At 33.8% G+C, this 18,588-nt stretch overlaps 1 protein-coding gene across 3 annotated transcripts in view; it reads right to left on the minus strand.

The window, feature by feature from the left end:
* Nucleotides 1-828: 828 nt before the first annotated feature.
* Nucleotides 829-18,588, minus strand: part of LOC117995531 (alpha-1,3-mannosyl-glycoprotein 4-beta-N-acetylglucosaminyltransferase A-like) — a 34,754-nt gene continuing 16,994 nt past the window's right edge. For 2 of the 3 annotated variants that reach the window (XM_034983533.2, XM_069508747.1), the window contains exons 5-12: nt 17,507-17,715; nt 14,161-14,273; nt 13,139-13,367; nt 12,014-12,226; nt 11,673-11,780; nt 10,935-11,131; nt 8,502-8,721; nt 829-7,482 (exon numbers count right to left, since the gene is read on the minus strand). In XM_034983533.2, the coding sequence (XP_034839424.1) occupies nt 7,444-7,482; nt 8,502-8,721; nt 10,935-11,131; nt 11,673-11,780; nt 12,014-12,226; nt 13,139-13,367; nt 14,161-14,273; nt 17,507-17,715 (1,328 nt within the window). In that variant the 3' untranslated portion in view covers nt 829-7,443. Of the gene's footprint in view, nt 7,483-8,501; nt 8,722-9,364; nt 9,722-10,934; nt 11,132-11,672; nt 11,781-12,013; nt 12,227-13,138; nt 13,368-14,160; nt 14,274-17,506; nt 17,716-18,588 lie in introns of those variants that run through there. The other variant, XM_069508748.1, reaches the window with a different exon arrangement.

Here is an 18,588-nt window from a genome sequence, read left to right on the forward strand (position 1 = left end):
TTGATTTCATGTCCTAAAGAAAGGAACTAAGATGTTCACGGGTATTTATTGCAGGCATTATTCAATGATATTCAGGTTATAAAAGAAGAAAGACCGCGGGGAGCTTTATAAATTATAGGATGGAAATTTAACACAGGGGTGAAATATGACCTTTTTTGTTTTTCAATATATCTCCTAACCAAAGCAAAATTTCGTAGCAAAACTTTGCGTAGAGAATATATTGGAAAAACAAAAGGGGTGGTTTTTCACCCCTATCTTAAATTTCCACCCTCTAATTTAATAGTACTCCGTGGTTTTTGTCTTCTTTTATAACCCGTTGAACAATTTCTGCAATAAAAACCCATGAACGTCTTAGTTCCTTTCTTTAGGGCATAATCAATAGGGTATAATTACGTGATGGGTCTTCCAACGCTGCGCCTTCCGTTGTGATTCAAGCACTTTAGAACCCCAACGTCTATCAGTTTTCCGAACTATATGTCCTGCCCATTGCCATTTCAGCTTCAAACCCGTTGAGATACGTCGGTTACTCTAGTTCTCCTATGAATCTCCTCATTTCTGATTTGATCACGTAGAGAAACTCCAAGCATAGCTCTCTCCATCGCCCGCTGTGTGACTCTGAGTTTTCTTATGAGGGCTGAGGCCCATAGTTAGCGACCATGTCTCGGATCCTTATGCCATCACTGGCAATACGCACTGTTTGAAGTTCAAATTTTGGTCAAGAAGACATCTCGAAGCTTCCTGAACGCTGCCCAGCCGAGTAGTGCATACACAGGTCAAATGAATAAGTTAAATTAAAATTGTTTATTTATTACTCAACACCGAGTGACATACATCGATCTACAATGACATAAAATAACACAATAGTGAAACAAACATCAATAATTTAATATAAGTAATAATCAATAATCAATAATCATATATTTATGTAAATATAAATACACAACATTTTATGAGCATAGTACCTATTGTGACTTTTAAAAATAAAAGTGTTAATTAATTGTTAATTTGAAACTTATGGCATCGATCCCACTATTTCATTGTTGAGTTCGAGTTTAATTAATATTTCCGACTTCCGACGATAATTTTGTAAAGTGGTGATAATAAAAAGAATACCCGGCTGAGTTTGTTGTGGGCTCTTCTCAGAACTGGGCGCGTTTGGAACCCTCGTAGCTTTAGTTTTAAATTTGCGTAATAATTATCACCACTATATCTTACAAATCTAACACCATACCAGACCATCAATAAGAGTAATTTATTACCTATTTTGAATAAATCATTTGACTTTTGACTTTTGACTACTTCATAGTCTGAACGTACGTACCTATAGCACGCACAAACCGTGACTTGGTTGCTCACGCTACGAACATAACGAGTCGTGCGCGGAACGATCAATCAATTTTCAATTTTGGAGACGCAGGTATACCATAGGACGCGAATGTACGCGGGGAAGGTTCGTAATAAATGCGTAACCCTTTTTACAAAAAAAAAATGTCAACGCGAATAGGAAAGTGTATCGATAACATAAGTGCTTACTTTGACTGTGGGACCGACACCTAAGCTAGCCGAATATAAAAAGTAACATTAATTTTGCTGCAATGATCCTAATGCGACATTTAATAGGCAGGGTTTGGCGTCTCAGGCTTTATTTAGTTAAAAATTTGAACAAAACAAAAATGTACGCGTAGGTATGTACTTGTTTGTATGTCCTCAGCTTTATTCTTACGTCAACGTGATAAACAAATAGGTATAAATTATTAGGCCAATCGACATCCATCACTACAAAATATACATAGCCAGGATACCAATACTCTTAACCTATCAAAATTACATTGATTAGGGTCTAAAGATCAAAAACAAAGAAAAAACCAGCTAAGTGCAAGTTGGACTTGTGCACCGAGGGTTCCGTATCATGGAAGGTTCCCAATTATTTTGTTACTTAAATTATGTCTGACTGCAATTAATGTAAATTTGGAATCGCAATTTTTTATAATATATTACATAATAATATGTATAATATCACAACTACAAATTAACTATTTCCGGAATTTCCCTTTATTTATGCTGTAAAACCCTTCTTGCCAAATTTCATGATTCTAGGTCAACGGGAAGTACCATTTTGCGAATGTCAAAGTTATCCTACGGAATAAATGGCCCTATTTTTCTATTGCGTTGACATAGAAGATAAAGTTTTTTACAACTCCAAGGATCCGTCCGATTAAGTTTTTATAATATTTTTATTTCAACTTGATATTTTGTTCGTGTTTCTGTGAAAAAAAGTCTAGACAGACAGTGTTCCTAGTATAAGAGTTGCTTTATTCCTTCTGAGATAGATACGGAATCCTCAAAACAACGATAATAATCGTAATACCTATACATTATATCCATTTATCATAAGACGTTTATATAATGTAACAAATAATTTTCTTACCTACTTTAAATTATGTTATAAATAATGTTTTAATGGTCTAGATACCATATCTATCTATCTTTAAAAGTCAGACAAGGTACTTGAATGGTATTCCGCAAGATCTTAATATTATTAATTCATAATAATATTATTCCACTAACAAAGTATAAATAAATAGACACCAATGTAGTTATGTTACACATCAATTGTATTTAAGCGATATACATTATATACAATATTACTCGTAAGTATAAATGATGCTAACTCATTCATAGCTTGTCTGCAAAATTTCGTTGAGTTTCATCGGCCCAATATCATATTAAAATGGAAACCAAACTACATAGGTATGAATGTATGGAAACCGCTGGGGAGAGGGCTCATTAATTTTCTTAAATCACTGCATTTTGAGCGTGAATTTGGCACGATATTCTGTCGTCGAATCCGCTATTATACCTATATTATAATCACAATATAATGCGCAAGGAGTTTGATCCAGGTATCTAAAGAACACAAGATTTTAAAAGCTAATAGTTTTAAACAAAAAAAATATATCTTATTATTAAATATAACGTTAAACACTTTTTTAACAAATTTTGAGATTTTACAGCCGTCGCTAAGTGAATCGCCTTAATTTCAACCATTGTTAAAAGATTTACAATATGTACTTCATTTATTTACAATCACAACACATATTGCATAATTATTATAACTGATAATTTGCCTTACGTAAATATCGCAGTTGAAAACGTCGCTATGGAGCACTGTTATATTATTATTGTAAGGTTTGAAAAGAGCAACCGCCAAGTTTCTTGCTGGTTATTCTCGGTTGGAAAGGCATTCCGAACCAGTGGCAGTTGCATTAATTGACGATGCAAAAGTACTTGTAAAAGTTAAATTGAAAATTTTTTTTGATTTGATTTGATTTGTTTATGTTGAACTGACCGCCACAGAATAATTATTAATTAAGAGTAAAGACATTTTTTGATTTTATTTATTCTATTTTGGTATAGGTACTAGGTACGATTTCTTTACAGCCATTTACAAAATAGGATAACTAATTAAAATAGCATCTAGGAGTCATTTGTTATCTTTGGGAATAAAAAAGTTTTTTTGTACTTAATTTTTTATAATATGGCGGACAGATTAACTGAAACGTCTGGATTAAGCTTTGCGAAATGTGTTTTTGTAACACCTTCAAAGTTTAAGTTGAAGTTTTATCAATTTTGTAGACTTTATTTAAAATAATAATTAAATATGATACCACTTAGCATTTTATAGAAGATACTTTCATTTATGATATAATATGTACATTTTAGATAAGTTTATTTGGGGCATATTAATATAATATCAAAACAGACAGATGCAGGAATTTCACCTTTTAATTTTGTAAAAGTACCTAGCTAAAATTAAATAATGGAATATTACTTAGTACTAATTCGGTAGCTACCACACTCGTATGATTTATCCATCACATACATCCCTGTAGAATTTTAGGGCCCATCCACAATACTTGCGGTGCGACGTCGCATCGCAAGAAAAACGCCGCACCTCAGAGTGACTCCCATGCAAATTCCCCCGATGCGTTGTCGTAGAATTTAACGATGTGACGTCAAGAAATGTGAAAGAGCCCTTAGGACTAGCTTGAGTTTTCTCAGCCAGTCCAAGCTCTAAGGGCCAATTTCACCAACATGGATATACCCAGGATAAAGTCGCAAGATACTCTCAGATAACTAAATATTTAACCTAATATAAACGAGAAAAGTCCTATACTGCCAATTTTGAAGTTATATCGGGCTTATACTTGCCTTGGGTAAATTCAAATTGACGTCGTCTTCATGGTATGAGTCTCGTAAATTGCTATTGCGCTGGAACCATGTCTCATTAACATCAAAATGACGTAATTTTGACGTCAGCCGAAATAAAAATATACCATCAGCTCGAAATTTCAGTCTAGTTCTGACGTCACTTAAATGGCGGCCACGCGCATTAGCAATTTGCGGGACTTATACTTTGTACCTATGGTAATTGTAGACAAGTAACGAGGCAATCAATGACAATTGATACTGATAGATACGTATTCAAATTTCAAACTGACGTAAAATCTCAGTTTTTGACATTTACTTTTTTAAACCTGCCATAAACAACTAAAAAATACTATATATATATATTCAAACATATTTCAAAGAACGGCTTATCCAGGATTGGTGAAACGTATAATAAGTTATCCAAGAGTAAATGTAGTGGTTAATTTTATTGTTGCCATTGTTATTCTCGGATAACAGCATCGTTGATGAAATTGGGCCTAAGCAATTATTTTCTAAAAATTATTTTTTAATAATAATATTAATTTTGAACTTAATGAATTTACTTTTGAAGGATTGTTAAAATCTCAGCAGTAAAATTCAATCGCATTGCACGCATGTGAGTGCATGTGAGAAATCCAGATGAGGTCAACAGAGGGCTGCACTGACGTAAGCTCTATTTGAAAACACCATTAAAATGTAATTTTTTTGTATAGCTGTATTTAATGGCATTATGTACAGTATTTTAATGGCATTTCTTTTTGCTTTACTTTGAAAATTTTAAAGCTATGCAGGTACGTCATAGAATTGTCTTTAAATAATTCTTAATAATTAATAATAAATATAGGTACCTAGTACCTATGTAATAAATATTTGCAATAGTTACAATTACTTTCTTTAATTTTTAACGTGTATATGCTTGTGTGCAAAGTTTATTATTTTCTGAATATAAATTATAAGGGATATATATTGTATAAAAGAGCTTTCAACATCTGTAATATTTTTAATTAGGTTCAAAATATAACCATCTGCGCACACAAAGATTATTGTTTATAATAATAATATTTGTATGAATATTTTTATTAATAAAAGTAGTTACTATGCTAAATTCTACATAATTTAGTAAATGCAAGTACATTTTAAAAGTTTAACGATAGTTAAAAAATATGATTTCTTATAAATAATTTTAATTTACAATTTAAACTTATTGAATGTAAAAAATTTATATACTTAATAATTATTATAACACTTAGGTACTATGAAATTGGGACTAGATTATGTAGGAACATGAAACTGTCCATCTTTAACACAAATCTTAAACATTATAGCATAATAATATATTATACAGCGGTGGAATGAGTATTTTAAGCGAATGCACTTTAGTTCATTGATTATAATATATTATATTCACTGCAATTAAATAAACTAAAATTATCATTACAACTAACTAAATAAATGAATATTATTTAGCTTTTTATGACTTTAGACATACCTACTCATTTATATTTTAGTTAACTATTAGTTTAATTACTATTTTGAATAAACATTATTTTATTTAACTAGAATTAATTTCAATCCAAGCTAATTTAATGTTATCTACCCATATTCTATTCATACACATTTTATGTTCCCACTATTGACACATTTTAGAACGATTATTGTTATTTTTCATTTAATTTTTATTATTTAAATTCTACCTCCATGACCTGATAATGCTATATACATTACAACTTATTCGTTTAACATGATTTAAAAATGTATCCCTACATTGAAAGAACTTCCTTTCTTCTCTCTTTTACTGTTATCTAATAAATTATTATTATTGATAATATTCTTTACTTCTAATGACATTAAATTTATTTGTTTAAAACATACATTTTTTTGAATCAGATGTATATTTACAAAGCTGTGAATAGTTTATTCAATTTTGTACATTGCCTTACTGAACTAAAGAAATCATTTGATTTCAATTCTGAAGAATGATCGAATTATTTTATAAAAGCTGAAAGTTTCTGTTCGTATTGTCCCAAACACACTACACAGTGAGGAACGATCAGCGATCATGAAGTTTGGATCATGGTGGCTTTGGGAGATAACAATTAATATGGGTTTAAAAAATCTTACGTCAAAGTATAAAATCTATTTTTTTTATTTAGAATAGTATTATAGTCATGCATTGCCAGACACTTGGAATCGTGGAAAACCCATGCCAGATAGCCTTCAACTTTTAAAATTAAAGGGCGTCTGGCAGGGGGTTGCCACACTCTTACTAAGTGGTAAATTAAACCTGACTATTCATAAGCACTTTTAAAAAGTTTACATGAATAAAAAAAACATTCTATTCTATTCTACTCTCTTTACAAATTCAAAAAGGTCGAATAAAATAATTTATTGTCAGTAATTTTTATTATATCAAATTAAAAATATGTTATCTTTTATATTCGTTCAGACCTTTATAGTTTATAGGTAGCTTTATTTACTCATCTCAACAAGAATATTATACAAGAAATGTTTTTTTATTAACAATAATCAAATAAAAATATACGCTGAAACCAGTGATCTTAGTATATTTTACAAAGATTTTACAAAGTAGATAAATTACAACCTCTACCTATTTACCTAAACACTTGGGTCACATTTATAGAGCTACTCTTGTGCATTTATATACATAATAGCACAAAAATACATAATAATATGTAACACGTCAAGTACGTATCGCAGCCCAATGGATTTTGAAGAATATTATGTTGCACAGCGCCATCAATGCAACCAAACAGCTATTGAAGTCGCGATCGATATTTCGTAAAGTAAAATTAAGTAGATTGCCAATTCTCTTCCTAACTTCGGAGAGAACACTAGAACAGTTAATTATAATCATGATATAAAATTAATTGTAATTTTTTAATTTTTAATTAAATAAAATTATTATTTTCATCCATTAAACACGCCGCTAATGTATTTCATCTATTGCTTAATGTTCTTTATTGGTTCTCCAAATCTTCCGAACCAAGAAAACCTATCGGTTTTCTGTAATTTGTAAATATTTATAATATTTTCTCTTATTAAACCACCAATTAATATCTACCTACATTTACATATACAAGTGACTTATAATACACGTAGATTTAGATGGAATGTTCAACCTCCTTTGACTACAACCTTTTTAAAAGGTTTGTGCAGTGGCTGATACGTAGATTTTTTTGTAAATAGGACCCAAGGTATTTTCTGCGACCGTCAACTCTTCTTTGCCTTATCAAACGTCTGCAACCCAATCTGAAAATAAAATAAAATAATATTTAATATTATATTAAAGCATACAGAAATTGAAAAAGATGGGGACTGGGTATACTTATATCAGAATCCCAGTGTTCAAGCCAGAAGTAGAAAGATTTTTTACAACTTTTGAAACGTCAAATGCACTGGTTCGGAATGCCTTTCCTACCGTAAAGAACCAGCAGAAAACTCAGCAGCTTACCTTTTCAAAGATTCGATCCATACTTTCGACTACTAATATAACTAACTTTCTACTAATATTATAAAATTTGCAAGTGTGTATATCTGTCTGCTAGCTTTCCATGGCCTAACCATTCAACTGATTTTGACGAAATTTGGAAGAGAGATAACTTGCATTCCGGGGCAGAACAAAAGTACTTTTTATCCCGAAAAATCTATGTGCTCCCGCGGGATTATTTGAAGAAAGCAATTTTCTACTAATATTGTGAGTCCGCTTTTTGTTGGAGACCTTTTATTGCTGATATGGCTTGCTTTTCTTGCTTTGCTCTTCTTTTTAACGTCTCGGTGCACAATCATGTTTATTAGGTATATCATTTCTTAGGTAACATGACAACGACATGATAAAAACATAGCTGTTTATTCTCGCTAACAGAGCAAAAAACAAAATTTATGTGGACGAAGTTGGTCATTTACTTGGTACAGCGGTAGCTAAATCCAGCATACGGACATATTACTTATAGACTACTTTTTACAGTCCGAAAAAACAAAAAGTTCCCACGGGATTTTATGATAAATGCACGCGGACAAAGTCACGGGCATCATCTAGTTAAAATATTATGCTATAATAATATATTAAAGTGTGTGCAGTGTTGGAAGACCCCCCGCACTAGGTGGACGGACGACATCAGACGAGTCGCAGGAAGCCGCTGGATCCAGGCGGCGCAAGACCGTGGCGTGTGGAAGTCCCTACAAGAGACCTATGTCCAGCAGTGGACGTCTATTGGTTGATGATGATGATGATGAATATATTAAAGTAATAATTCGGTGGTTGGTCTAACCTCACTTAAGACAGTCCAATAGTAGCTATCTTTGTTGACTCGTATACGAATGGCCAACAGCGGTCCGAAACTGCGCTTCAGATCACCTTCAGCTAAGCCGAATTCGTCAAAATCGTCCACAAAAATAAAATGCCTGCTTGCGTTTACCGGCAGTACTTCAACCACAGTATTGTAGAACTTATCGGATACATGCTCAACGTTTCCACTTCGAAATATATAACTAGAAGTAACAGAGAAAGAACCTGTGAGGGCGACTTTCGTTATTTTATAAAAGCTAAAAGTTTCTCTGCGCACTGTCCCCAACACATGGAGGAACGATCAGCGACTATGAAGATTGGATCATGATGGCTTTGGCAGATAATAGGTAACAAAGACGTATAAAATCTTTCATCAAATAATAAAGTCGAAGATTTACGTTTATTTAATAGAATAATTGTCCGTCTTATTAATATTTTCCTATGTAAAAAAACAAAAATATATTTAATTAGATTAATTATTAATTTAGTAATTCATCATAGTTTTTAATGCAAATGAAAATACAAAAAACAAAAATACCAAACTTATTCTAGAACTTAAAAAGTACAAATCGAAAATATCATCTAAACCACCGCATCGAGGCAGGGTGCCCAGAACGCTGGCAGCGTTACCTCGTTGAATGGCCAGACTAATATGCTGACCGAGGTAACTGTCAGCCCTCCGGTCCCCCGTGGATTCCGCGAGACGGGATGAAAGGTCCTTAAAAAAGGATCTAGCATCCTCGCCCCACGAACCCATGGTCTCCACCCCAAAAGGCACAAATATGAAACTATTTTCTATATTCTCATATTTGCGCCTCTTGGCCCTTTCTGCCTTAGTAGCCGCCGCTCCCGCCGCCACGGAGGTCGCCTGTACGTGTGACAGCGCCAGTGTATCCACACACGTGGCATCCCACACAAGCGACCTACCTTGCTTCCACGGGACAAGAGTCATACCGTCTGGTCTCTTGCCATCGCTACGTGCCAAACCATTTGGTTCCAATACTGCAGGCACATTAGCCGTGACAAGAGACCTACGTATGACTCCGTTCAAGGAAGCATGACGGAAAAAACGACCGGCACTTTTGGCACAAGCAAGACCGTGGTGACCATATGCGTCCACTGCCTCGCCACAATGACAAAGATGTGGCTGTTGAATCCTAGCGCCAAGCCGAAGACCAACCGCGATAGTAAGTGTAAGGTGGTCTAAAAAAAAAAAAAATTAGCAATTTAGTTTTAATATATTTTTCGGTAGCACCGTCTTTAATAATTCTAAAAAGATTGTTCATTGAACATTACGTAATCGCCCCACCGTCATTGTGAGAATATAAAAGCGGATGCGCAGTGTGTCACGACACATTATTCGTGTGGCTCTTGCCGAGGGCACTTCTCGGTGGATACAATGTGTGTCGTACTGTAGGTTTAGTTATAGTACTAGGTTGTGGAAAGTGATGTGATTGTGTGAATGATGGTATAGTGTGTGTTCACTAGCTGTTTATCTGGTAAGTCCTCTCGGATTGTTCTAATTTGCATTAGACTAAAGTCATTGTTGTGGTTGATGGTGATTTAACTAATATAGGTTGTAATAGCTAAGTTAGCTGGTGGATCTGGAACCAGTATGGGGACATGGTGGAGCCGGTAGCTAGGTAGGGACTTAGCTAGTGTTAGCTAGCATTGTCTAGTCTCATAAGAGACGTTGTAGTCATGACTCATTATTATTGACGGTAGGTATAGTTGAGGGCAGTCTGTGATATGTGTCGTAGTAGTGGAAGAATATGGTTAGTACGCCCACGAAGGCTCGGTTAATGTAATATGTTGTAATCCTGACTTAATCCGTCTCAATCATTATCATCATTACCTTGGAAAGGCTTTTCAGTCTTTCCTACATATTTTTAATCAAGTTAAAACTTAATAATAAACTCTAATTTTTGTAATATGTACGAATTGTCAGTTTAAACGTAGCATGTTCATATTAGCTGTAACATAATAATAAATAATAAATAACATAATAATAAATAATTATGTAGGTTAGGTAGTTAAGCAATAAGATTTAAACAATAGTATGTCAGATTTCTTTATTGGTATTGTTAGTCCATAAGCAAGAGTAGATCATAAGCCGGCTCTCAATAAACATCTTCCACCGTTGCCGCATTTAATTATTACCATACGGCCACAACATATCTCATTTTTTATATTTTCTTCGGAATAGTATTAGAAATCATGTCAATAAAGTCATGCCTTGCATTGTCAAACAGTATCGTGGCAGCCCCCTGCTAGATACCCTCAAACTTTAATATTTCTTGAGAGTCTGGCAGGGGTATACGGACAATATGTTTTAACTTTAGACTCTTTCCTACCATGTCTAAAAAATTCACTAGAAAAACTAAAGCCATTCTAATAAAAATAAAAACTGAAGTACCTCGCAATAGCAGTTGGTTTTGCAAACCAAAACTCTATGACGTCACCTTCTTTCGGTTTAATGCCCCAAAAATAGGTTTTGCCTTCATAAGCTCTTTTGACAGTGTGGTCCGAATGTTCCTTTATATCAGTGTTTATACGTTTAAGTGGCGGGTTGTTATGGGGATAGTAAGTCGCTAGCGCGCCAAATTGGGGGTCCTGAAAAAGGTATCCTGTTTCACATTTTTCAATACAGTTTTTCGAAAAATTCACTTAGTGTTCTTACAGGCGAGCGACACTTCATCGACTACTGCCGGTAGCAGTTGACAAAGTGCCGTTTGTCTATAAGCATACTAACAATTATTGCAATAAAGTTTTTACCGCACTAGTGCATTTTCTTAGCAGTTTTTAATTCCTATAATTCCACTTTAGTTCTAGTACAGTGTACTAGCAAGGAGATTATGTGCTATATTGAATTTGTCTGTAGAAAAATTTAAAAATAATAACATTTAGCTACAAGGACACTGATGTTGCAGGGAGCCGCTGGATTCGGGCGACGCAAGTCCGACATCTATGGGTTGATGATGATGATGATGACAAGGACGCTGTAACATTCTTGTTCAGCTATCATTAGGCTCATAAGTATTAATATCCTTTTGCTAATAAAAAATACTTAGAATCAAAATTGAATCTAATTTAGTTAAAATCAAAAACCTTACGTCATATTACCACGGCTACTATGTCTTTAAAAGATAAGTACCTTTACTTTCTGTATTTTTCCTTTCAAGGAAGAATATACCCCAATGTGTTGAAACAATGATGATTTATACTTCGGGCGTATTTGCAGCTTATTTTTTCCACAGTTGTTCTGAAATGTACCATGCATATTTAATTATATTTTATGTTAATATTCTTAATTAATTTTTAAATAATATGTTTAACTTGTAATATTTAAATTATAATTAACTATATTGTGAAGAGCTGAAGATAAACACCAAGACTTTAGGGTCTAGGGACCTAGTACAAAAAACTCTCATAAAAATAAAATCAAGGTACATCCCTACATCTGCATAATATAAAAACAAATACGGTGGTACTTACAACGGACTTGTCGATTGTACAAACACGATCGGCAAGAAAACTTTCCAGGAGCCAGTCTATCGGCATGTTTTTGTAAAACAACTGAACGTAGGTAATAAAATGTATGAGATCCGCAGACCGAAATAGTTTCCCTATTCCGCCTACGTGACAAAACTCTAAGAAATACCAGTTTGGTGTTGAAACAGATGTAGCAGCTGTGAAGTGTTTAATTTCCTGAAACAAAATCAGAGCTTTTTATTAGGTTGCTTTGTTGTTGCCTTCCCATTGAAACTAATTTTGGTTACGTCCAATATTGTCCGATTGAGGTGAAATACACTCTGATGGCTTATGGTAAGACAACCAATTTTGGACTCATGGTGTTTGGTGTTTTCAAATACTACAATGACAAGAGTCTGATGATGGAAAGGGAAATTCAGCACTGGAGCCCCCTAATGACCTATGAAAGGTTAGTAGTACCTATAATTTAGGCTAATACATAGGTATATTTTGTTTTCATGAATAAGATTCAATCTGTTTTAACATTAAAAATGACGTTTTTACTTTAAAAAAGCTTTTTTTACTTCGTAAAACGTCGCATCGTTTCAAAAATAATTCATCCATGCGTCCCGCTTGGTGACCGAAGGGTTTTCGCTTATTTTAGCCAAGAGCATCTTGCGCATTAGCCCACGGGCATGATATCCAAGGGAGTACCACGGTTGGTATATTATTTATAGTAAAAATATGTATATTTGTATAAGCAAAAGCGTTATGCCCTTCTGCATCAAGTGCGTAAAAAGTTGAGTGCATCTCCCGAATGGTAAAACAAAATATATAAATAGACTACTTGATGCCTGTTACTTCGTCCGCATGGATTTCGATTTTTAAAATACCGCAGCAATAAGGATGATTTTTAAAGGTAATTTTCCGGAATAAAAAGTAGCCTGGCTCTCTCCAGGTTTTTTACTATATTCTTGCAAAAAATCACGCCAATCCATTACTCCGTTACGGCATGATTGAAGGACAAACCAATAAATAAGCAAACACACTTTTGCATTTTTATAATATGGGTGATTCCAATTTCAAATGCGAAAGCAATGAAAGTGATTCCAAGTTATTAAACTGAATAATAATTATATATTTTCTTACCTGCATATACTTATTTTTTGCGATGACATCGTCTTCTAGCATAAGATAAAAAGTCCCCTTCGTTTGCGCGTAAGCCATTAAGTATATTGTATCAAGGTTTTGCTTGGTCCGCCATTTAACTCTCTTAAAGGAGTCACCCAAAGTCAGCGGCAAGCTCTCTAGGTTAGGGTAGTATGAAGCGGATGGAGATATAACTTCAACTAGACCGTTAGCCACATGCTTTGGAAACCTAGGGGACAATAAGATGATATGGAACGAAAGCAGATTAGATTTGATTTTTAGAATACTTTTTTGTTATTATCTTGCTTGCTAGTAGGTATCCAAGTATTTGCTCCGATCACTAGTGTAATTAATATATTATAAGTTCTATCGTTTCTTTGACAGAGCCTTTTATTGGTTTAGGTAGGAACCTTTCTATGCACTACCCAGTATCTATTTAGCTATAGGTAGTACGTATAACCAAATAGATTAATGAACAAATGAATGCTTGCCTCGCTGCATAATTTAAATTAAATTTATAGATTTTATAGAATGATTTTAATTGTTATTGTTTACAATACCCCAAGACTTATCTAAGAAAAAAGGCATGACACACGTATAGACAGACGGTCAACAAAGTTATCCTATGAAGGTTGCTTTTATGCATTACTAGCTGATGCCAGCGACTTTGTCCGCGTGGAATTAAGTTTTTAATTTCTCGTGAAAACTCTTTGATTTTCCCGTATAAGAGTAGCCTATGTCACTCTCCAGGTCTTTATGCAATAAAAAATCTCGTCAATCAGTTGCACTGTTGCGACATGATTGAAGGAAAAACCAACAAACTAACAAACCAACAAACAAACACACGTTCGCATTTATAATAAGGGTACTGATGTTATGACGTACGGGTCCGTAAAAATAACGAATATTATCGAAGCAGGTAAATACAGACGCACCCAAAATAAGTAAATCATTAGTTGCTTACTACCATTTCTTGTTTTAATATGATCAAGTATGAGTACATACAAGGGAAGCACACTTACTTTGTTTCTACCTGCCTGGCGATGTTGAGGACATACTCTAAGTCAGTTTCGCCGACAAAAATAACGATAAGTGTGTTATTCAAGTCCGCCACAGTCAAGCCACTGATTAAGTGCTAAAAAGTTAAATAATTATTAGATAAAGGTGTAAACAGGCAAGTATAAGTCCCGCAAATTGCTAATGCGCGTGGCCGCCATTTTAGTGACTTCAGCACTAGACTGAAGTTTGGAGCTGATGGTATAATTTTACTTAAATATACGTCAAATGACGTCGAAATGACGTCATTTCGATGTTAATGAGACATGGCAATCCAGCGCAATAGCAATTTGCGGGACTTATTGTGTAGTTGTAGGTGTATAAGTACATCGATTTCTTTGAGGTTTCTGGCTGTTGAGGTTAAGGTTAATGTTTAAAGGATATCCATCTGTGCCTCAATAGCTCAACGGTTAGAGGAGCGGACTGAAAACTGAAAGGTCGCCGGTTCAAACCCCACCCTTTGCACTATTGTCGTACCTACTCCTAGCACAAGCTTATCGCTTAGTTGGAGGGGAAAGGGGAATATTGGTCATCATTGGCTAATATTCTTTTATAAAAATAAAAAATCTGTGGTTTTAAAGACCAACGCTGAAAAAGAGGATGTTTTGTTCACGAAACGCCGTATAAATTGACTTACAGGATAGGAATACCACCCCTGAAATTTCCAATTATTTAATTAATCTATCGGCGTTTGAGTAATGCTCCCACAAACTAATGAACAAAATAACACCTACTTATTACAACAGGGTTTGGGACTGCAGTAATAAAATGATGTGATTTTTTGTATAGTGGTAGTTTATGGGGCTAGACTAGAATTCAATATTAAACAGAATAATTTTAAAAAGTCATAACTTTTATTTATTTTTAGCATTATCAAATTATTAAAGTCACGCTCAACGGAAAACGAATAGTGACGTCATTAAATAAAAAAATCAAAAAAAAATGTCTCCAGTAACCTGAAACACTAAAAAGTAAAAAATAATTTAACTTATCACTTATTTATCATTATTTTTAAATTATTCTCGCTAATAATGAATTCTAGCCCCATAAACTACCACTATATAAAACATCACATCATTTTAATACTACAGTCCAAGACTCTATTAATAAATAAATATTATAAGTGACGTTTGTGGTTTTGCAAACTGTTTTAATTAAAACTTGTTTAAATTTTATACTCCTTTGAAACAATTTTTATAGTTACCTACTAGCGTTATTAGTAAAATAATACTGCTCACGCTTAGAAGGATTTTGAGCTTTATTTCATTTAACGGGATTAGATGTGCAAAATTAAAAATAAACTTGTTCCCACGACTTCATCTGCGTGGATTTAGGTTTTCGTAAGTTTCTTTAAAAAATAAATAAATAATAAATAAATAAATAAAATCTTTAATATCTTAACAAACATGTAGTTTAACAAGCTTTAGTGTAAGGCCCTGCCTCCTGAGGTAGTGTAAACTGTGTTTCAGGAGGCAGTGTCTTCCCATAATCTTAATATTATTTATATTAAACATTGACAACTACTTAAAAATTAAAAACAACTAAGTAGGTACTTTTAATTGCTAATACTTTTTTTATTTTAAATATCGTATACTAAGAGCATGTTTTTGTGTGTGCAGTGTGTGTACGTGCGTGCGCGTGAAACTAAAGTCAAGAATAGTCGAGAAGTTATTCCCTTAAGAAGAAAAATTCCTCGACACTCTCATAATTGTATTCCTTTAGCCAGGTTTTGACAAAGGTTTTTAAGTCTCTATTTGTCATGTCCTTCAATGTTCCTTTTTTTAGTAGATTGTAAAGGAAGGGTGCAAGAAAGTCGTAATGTCTACGCGCTAAACTACTTCTGACTGCGGGCACAGGGCATCTGTCAACTCTCTTTGTACTCGCTGGCAGGAGTGGACCGCTCACCGCGGACAGTACACCGCTTTACTATGATATCTACGCAGAGTCTGGTAGATAAAAAGTTTTCTCACAGAGAGTACGTCGCATTCTTTATATAATCTGGTAGTTGGAAAGATAAAAGGATAAAATTTAATAACTTTGAGCAAGGCGCGTTGAGCCCGCTCAACCTCAAGATTATGCGTTTTAGAAGCTCCACCCCAGGCGCAGATGCAGTAGCTGATGATACATTCCCCAAGGGTTTTATAAAGATTGATTAACATATCCGTATTACATACTGCGATGGGTCTTGATATTACCTAAAAAAGCCATTTCTATTAATCATTTTATTTCAAATTTTGTGGTCACTGACCAACAGAGATAAGTTGTTCGTAATGGTATAACTAATAGGATATTATTAATTTTTAAATAAATAAATAAAAAATATTCAATTAAACTTTACAATTATTTTTCAATCGCCAACAGCATCTACCACTGGTTCGGAATGCTTTTTTATGTTGTATAGGTCCATAGGCATAGCAGACTCGATGCTTTTACCCATCGAATGTTTAGCGCACACCCGTGTGTTCACGATATTTTTTGGTCTGTAGCGTCTTGCAAACACCCGGGTGTACAAAACAAAACGCGCTTGTCATATCAAGATAAAATTATGTCTTTAATTATTGTGCTAAAATTTACCCTATCATAAATTTGGAGTTTGAAATAAATATTTGTTGTAATATTTAAAACAAAATCGTTATTCCGTTTCCGTATTCAATGTCAATGTACTGCTAACACAAAGTGGTATGATTTAATAGTATCTTATATTTTTCATCAACACACACACCATCGCAAATTGTGTTTTGCTTCAGAGGTTTGATCATAGTACTTCAGAGGTGGTCCCATATAAACTTGGTGAATATTTGATGAATATCTTCGAAGATAGAGAATGGAAATCCTTAAAGGGTAAGAATAAATTGCTGTCGATCAATAACTTAGTAATAGCTCAGTAAACAGTAAGTTTATAACCAGGCATAGCATATTTTCATACACGAGGTCACAAAAAATTGTGAAATACAAAATTAAAAAAAAAAGATTTTAGTAAGTCATGTATTTAAACGAGTGAAAATAAATTAAATTTTACGTTTCGAGAAAACTGATTTTGTAATACTGAAATACTGAAATGTGCAAAAACTTGAGGGCGAATACAAATACTGAAAAAAGTGATTTGAAAATACAAATTTGCTGCACCAAAAATATTATTGTAGACATAATAATATATTCGGTAGTAAATTAAAATATTTTTTAATAATTGTTGCTGTGTTTGTCGTTAGGTATTGAAATATGTTTTATTTTTTATTTATTTTATTTATAGTGTTTGCGGTTATTGAAGGTAATAAAAAAATATAATAAAATCTATTGGATACAGTTACTTACCGATAGAGTTATCATTAAATAACTTTCTTTATCTCTTCTCACGGTAGGTATACCGATAACTACTTCGGAGAACAGCCTTCCTCCCTTCAAGTGATAAGCAGGCTGTAGACTAGTCGGTGTAGCCATCAGATGAGGAAGGAGCTGATACACAAATGATGTCTGCATCAAGGTTAAAGTTTCCGTTTGAAAACCAGAAGCTGCTTTCATGCCTGTTCAAAATAATTAATCAACATCATCATCAACTCATTGTCACCTCACTACTAAGCACGGGTTTCCTCTAAGTATGAGAATAGTTAGGCCATAGTCTACCATGCAGGCCAATCGTGGCTTGGCAGGCTTCACACACCTTTGAGAACATTATGGAGAACTCTCAGGCATGCAGGTTTCCTCACGTTTGTTCTTTATTGAGTATGTGTATAAGTCTCGAATGTTCATTTAGAACGATTATATAATATAGATTCCCTGGTTTTTTAGTGAAACGTGCAATCACAGAGCGTCGTGGAGTTTATTTATGGTATTTAGTAGTGAAGATAAATACAGATGCCATTGGCTAAATCTTAGCACGCTCTTCAGTGGTTTCTATAGAATCGTGGTTTGGATTTCTTTTGAACACTAATCCATCAGTTTCACATACTAGAAACATACTTATATCTGTCTATCTATATGTGTCTGTAGTTTTCCAGAATTCTGTAAAAGCGTGTAGTTAAAAGTCATATGGACTCGGATTTATATCTAGAAAACCACATACCAGATATGTTTTTCAAGAACGTGTTTACAAAATTTGATTGAGTTTGAACTTTGATTCATTGATAATAATCAAATAAGGACCAAACTACTTTTAAATGGAAAGCGTTGAAGAGATAATGCACTCTATTATTATTTCTATTTCTATTTTTAAGACAATACTATTATGTGTAAATTTTTATTAGATACATAAACACTTAGGTTCCATGCAAACCGGCTACCGACTACAGCCACGTGTGGCTGGCGCCAAGCTGTTTCCATGATTTTTAACACGTTTTGTATGAAACACGTGTAGACAGCGCGTGGCAGCCACTCGCTACTTACTGCAGGAAATTGTT

This window comes from Maniola hyperantus, chromosome Z (genome assembly GCF_902806685.2).
Source record: "Maniola hyperantus chromosome Z, iAphHyp1.2, whole genome shotgun sequence".
Lineage (NCBI taxonomy): Eukaryota > Metazoa > Arthropoda > Insecta > Lepidoptera > Nymphalidae > Maniola > Maniola hyperantus.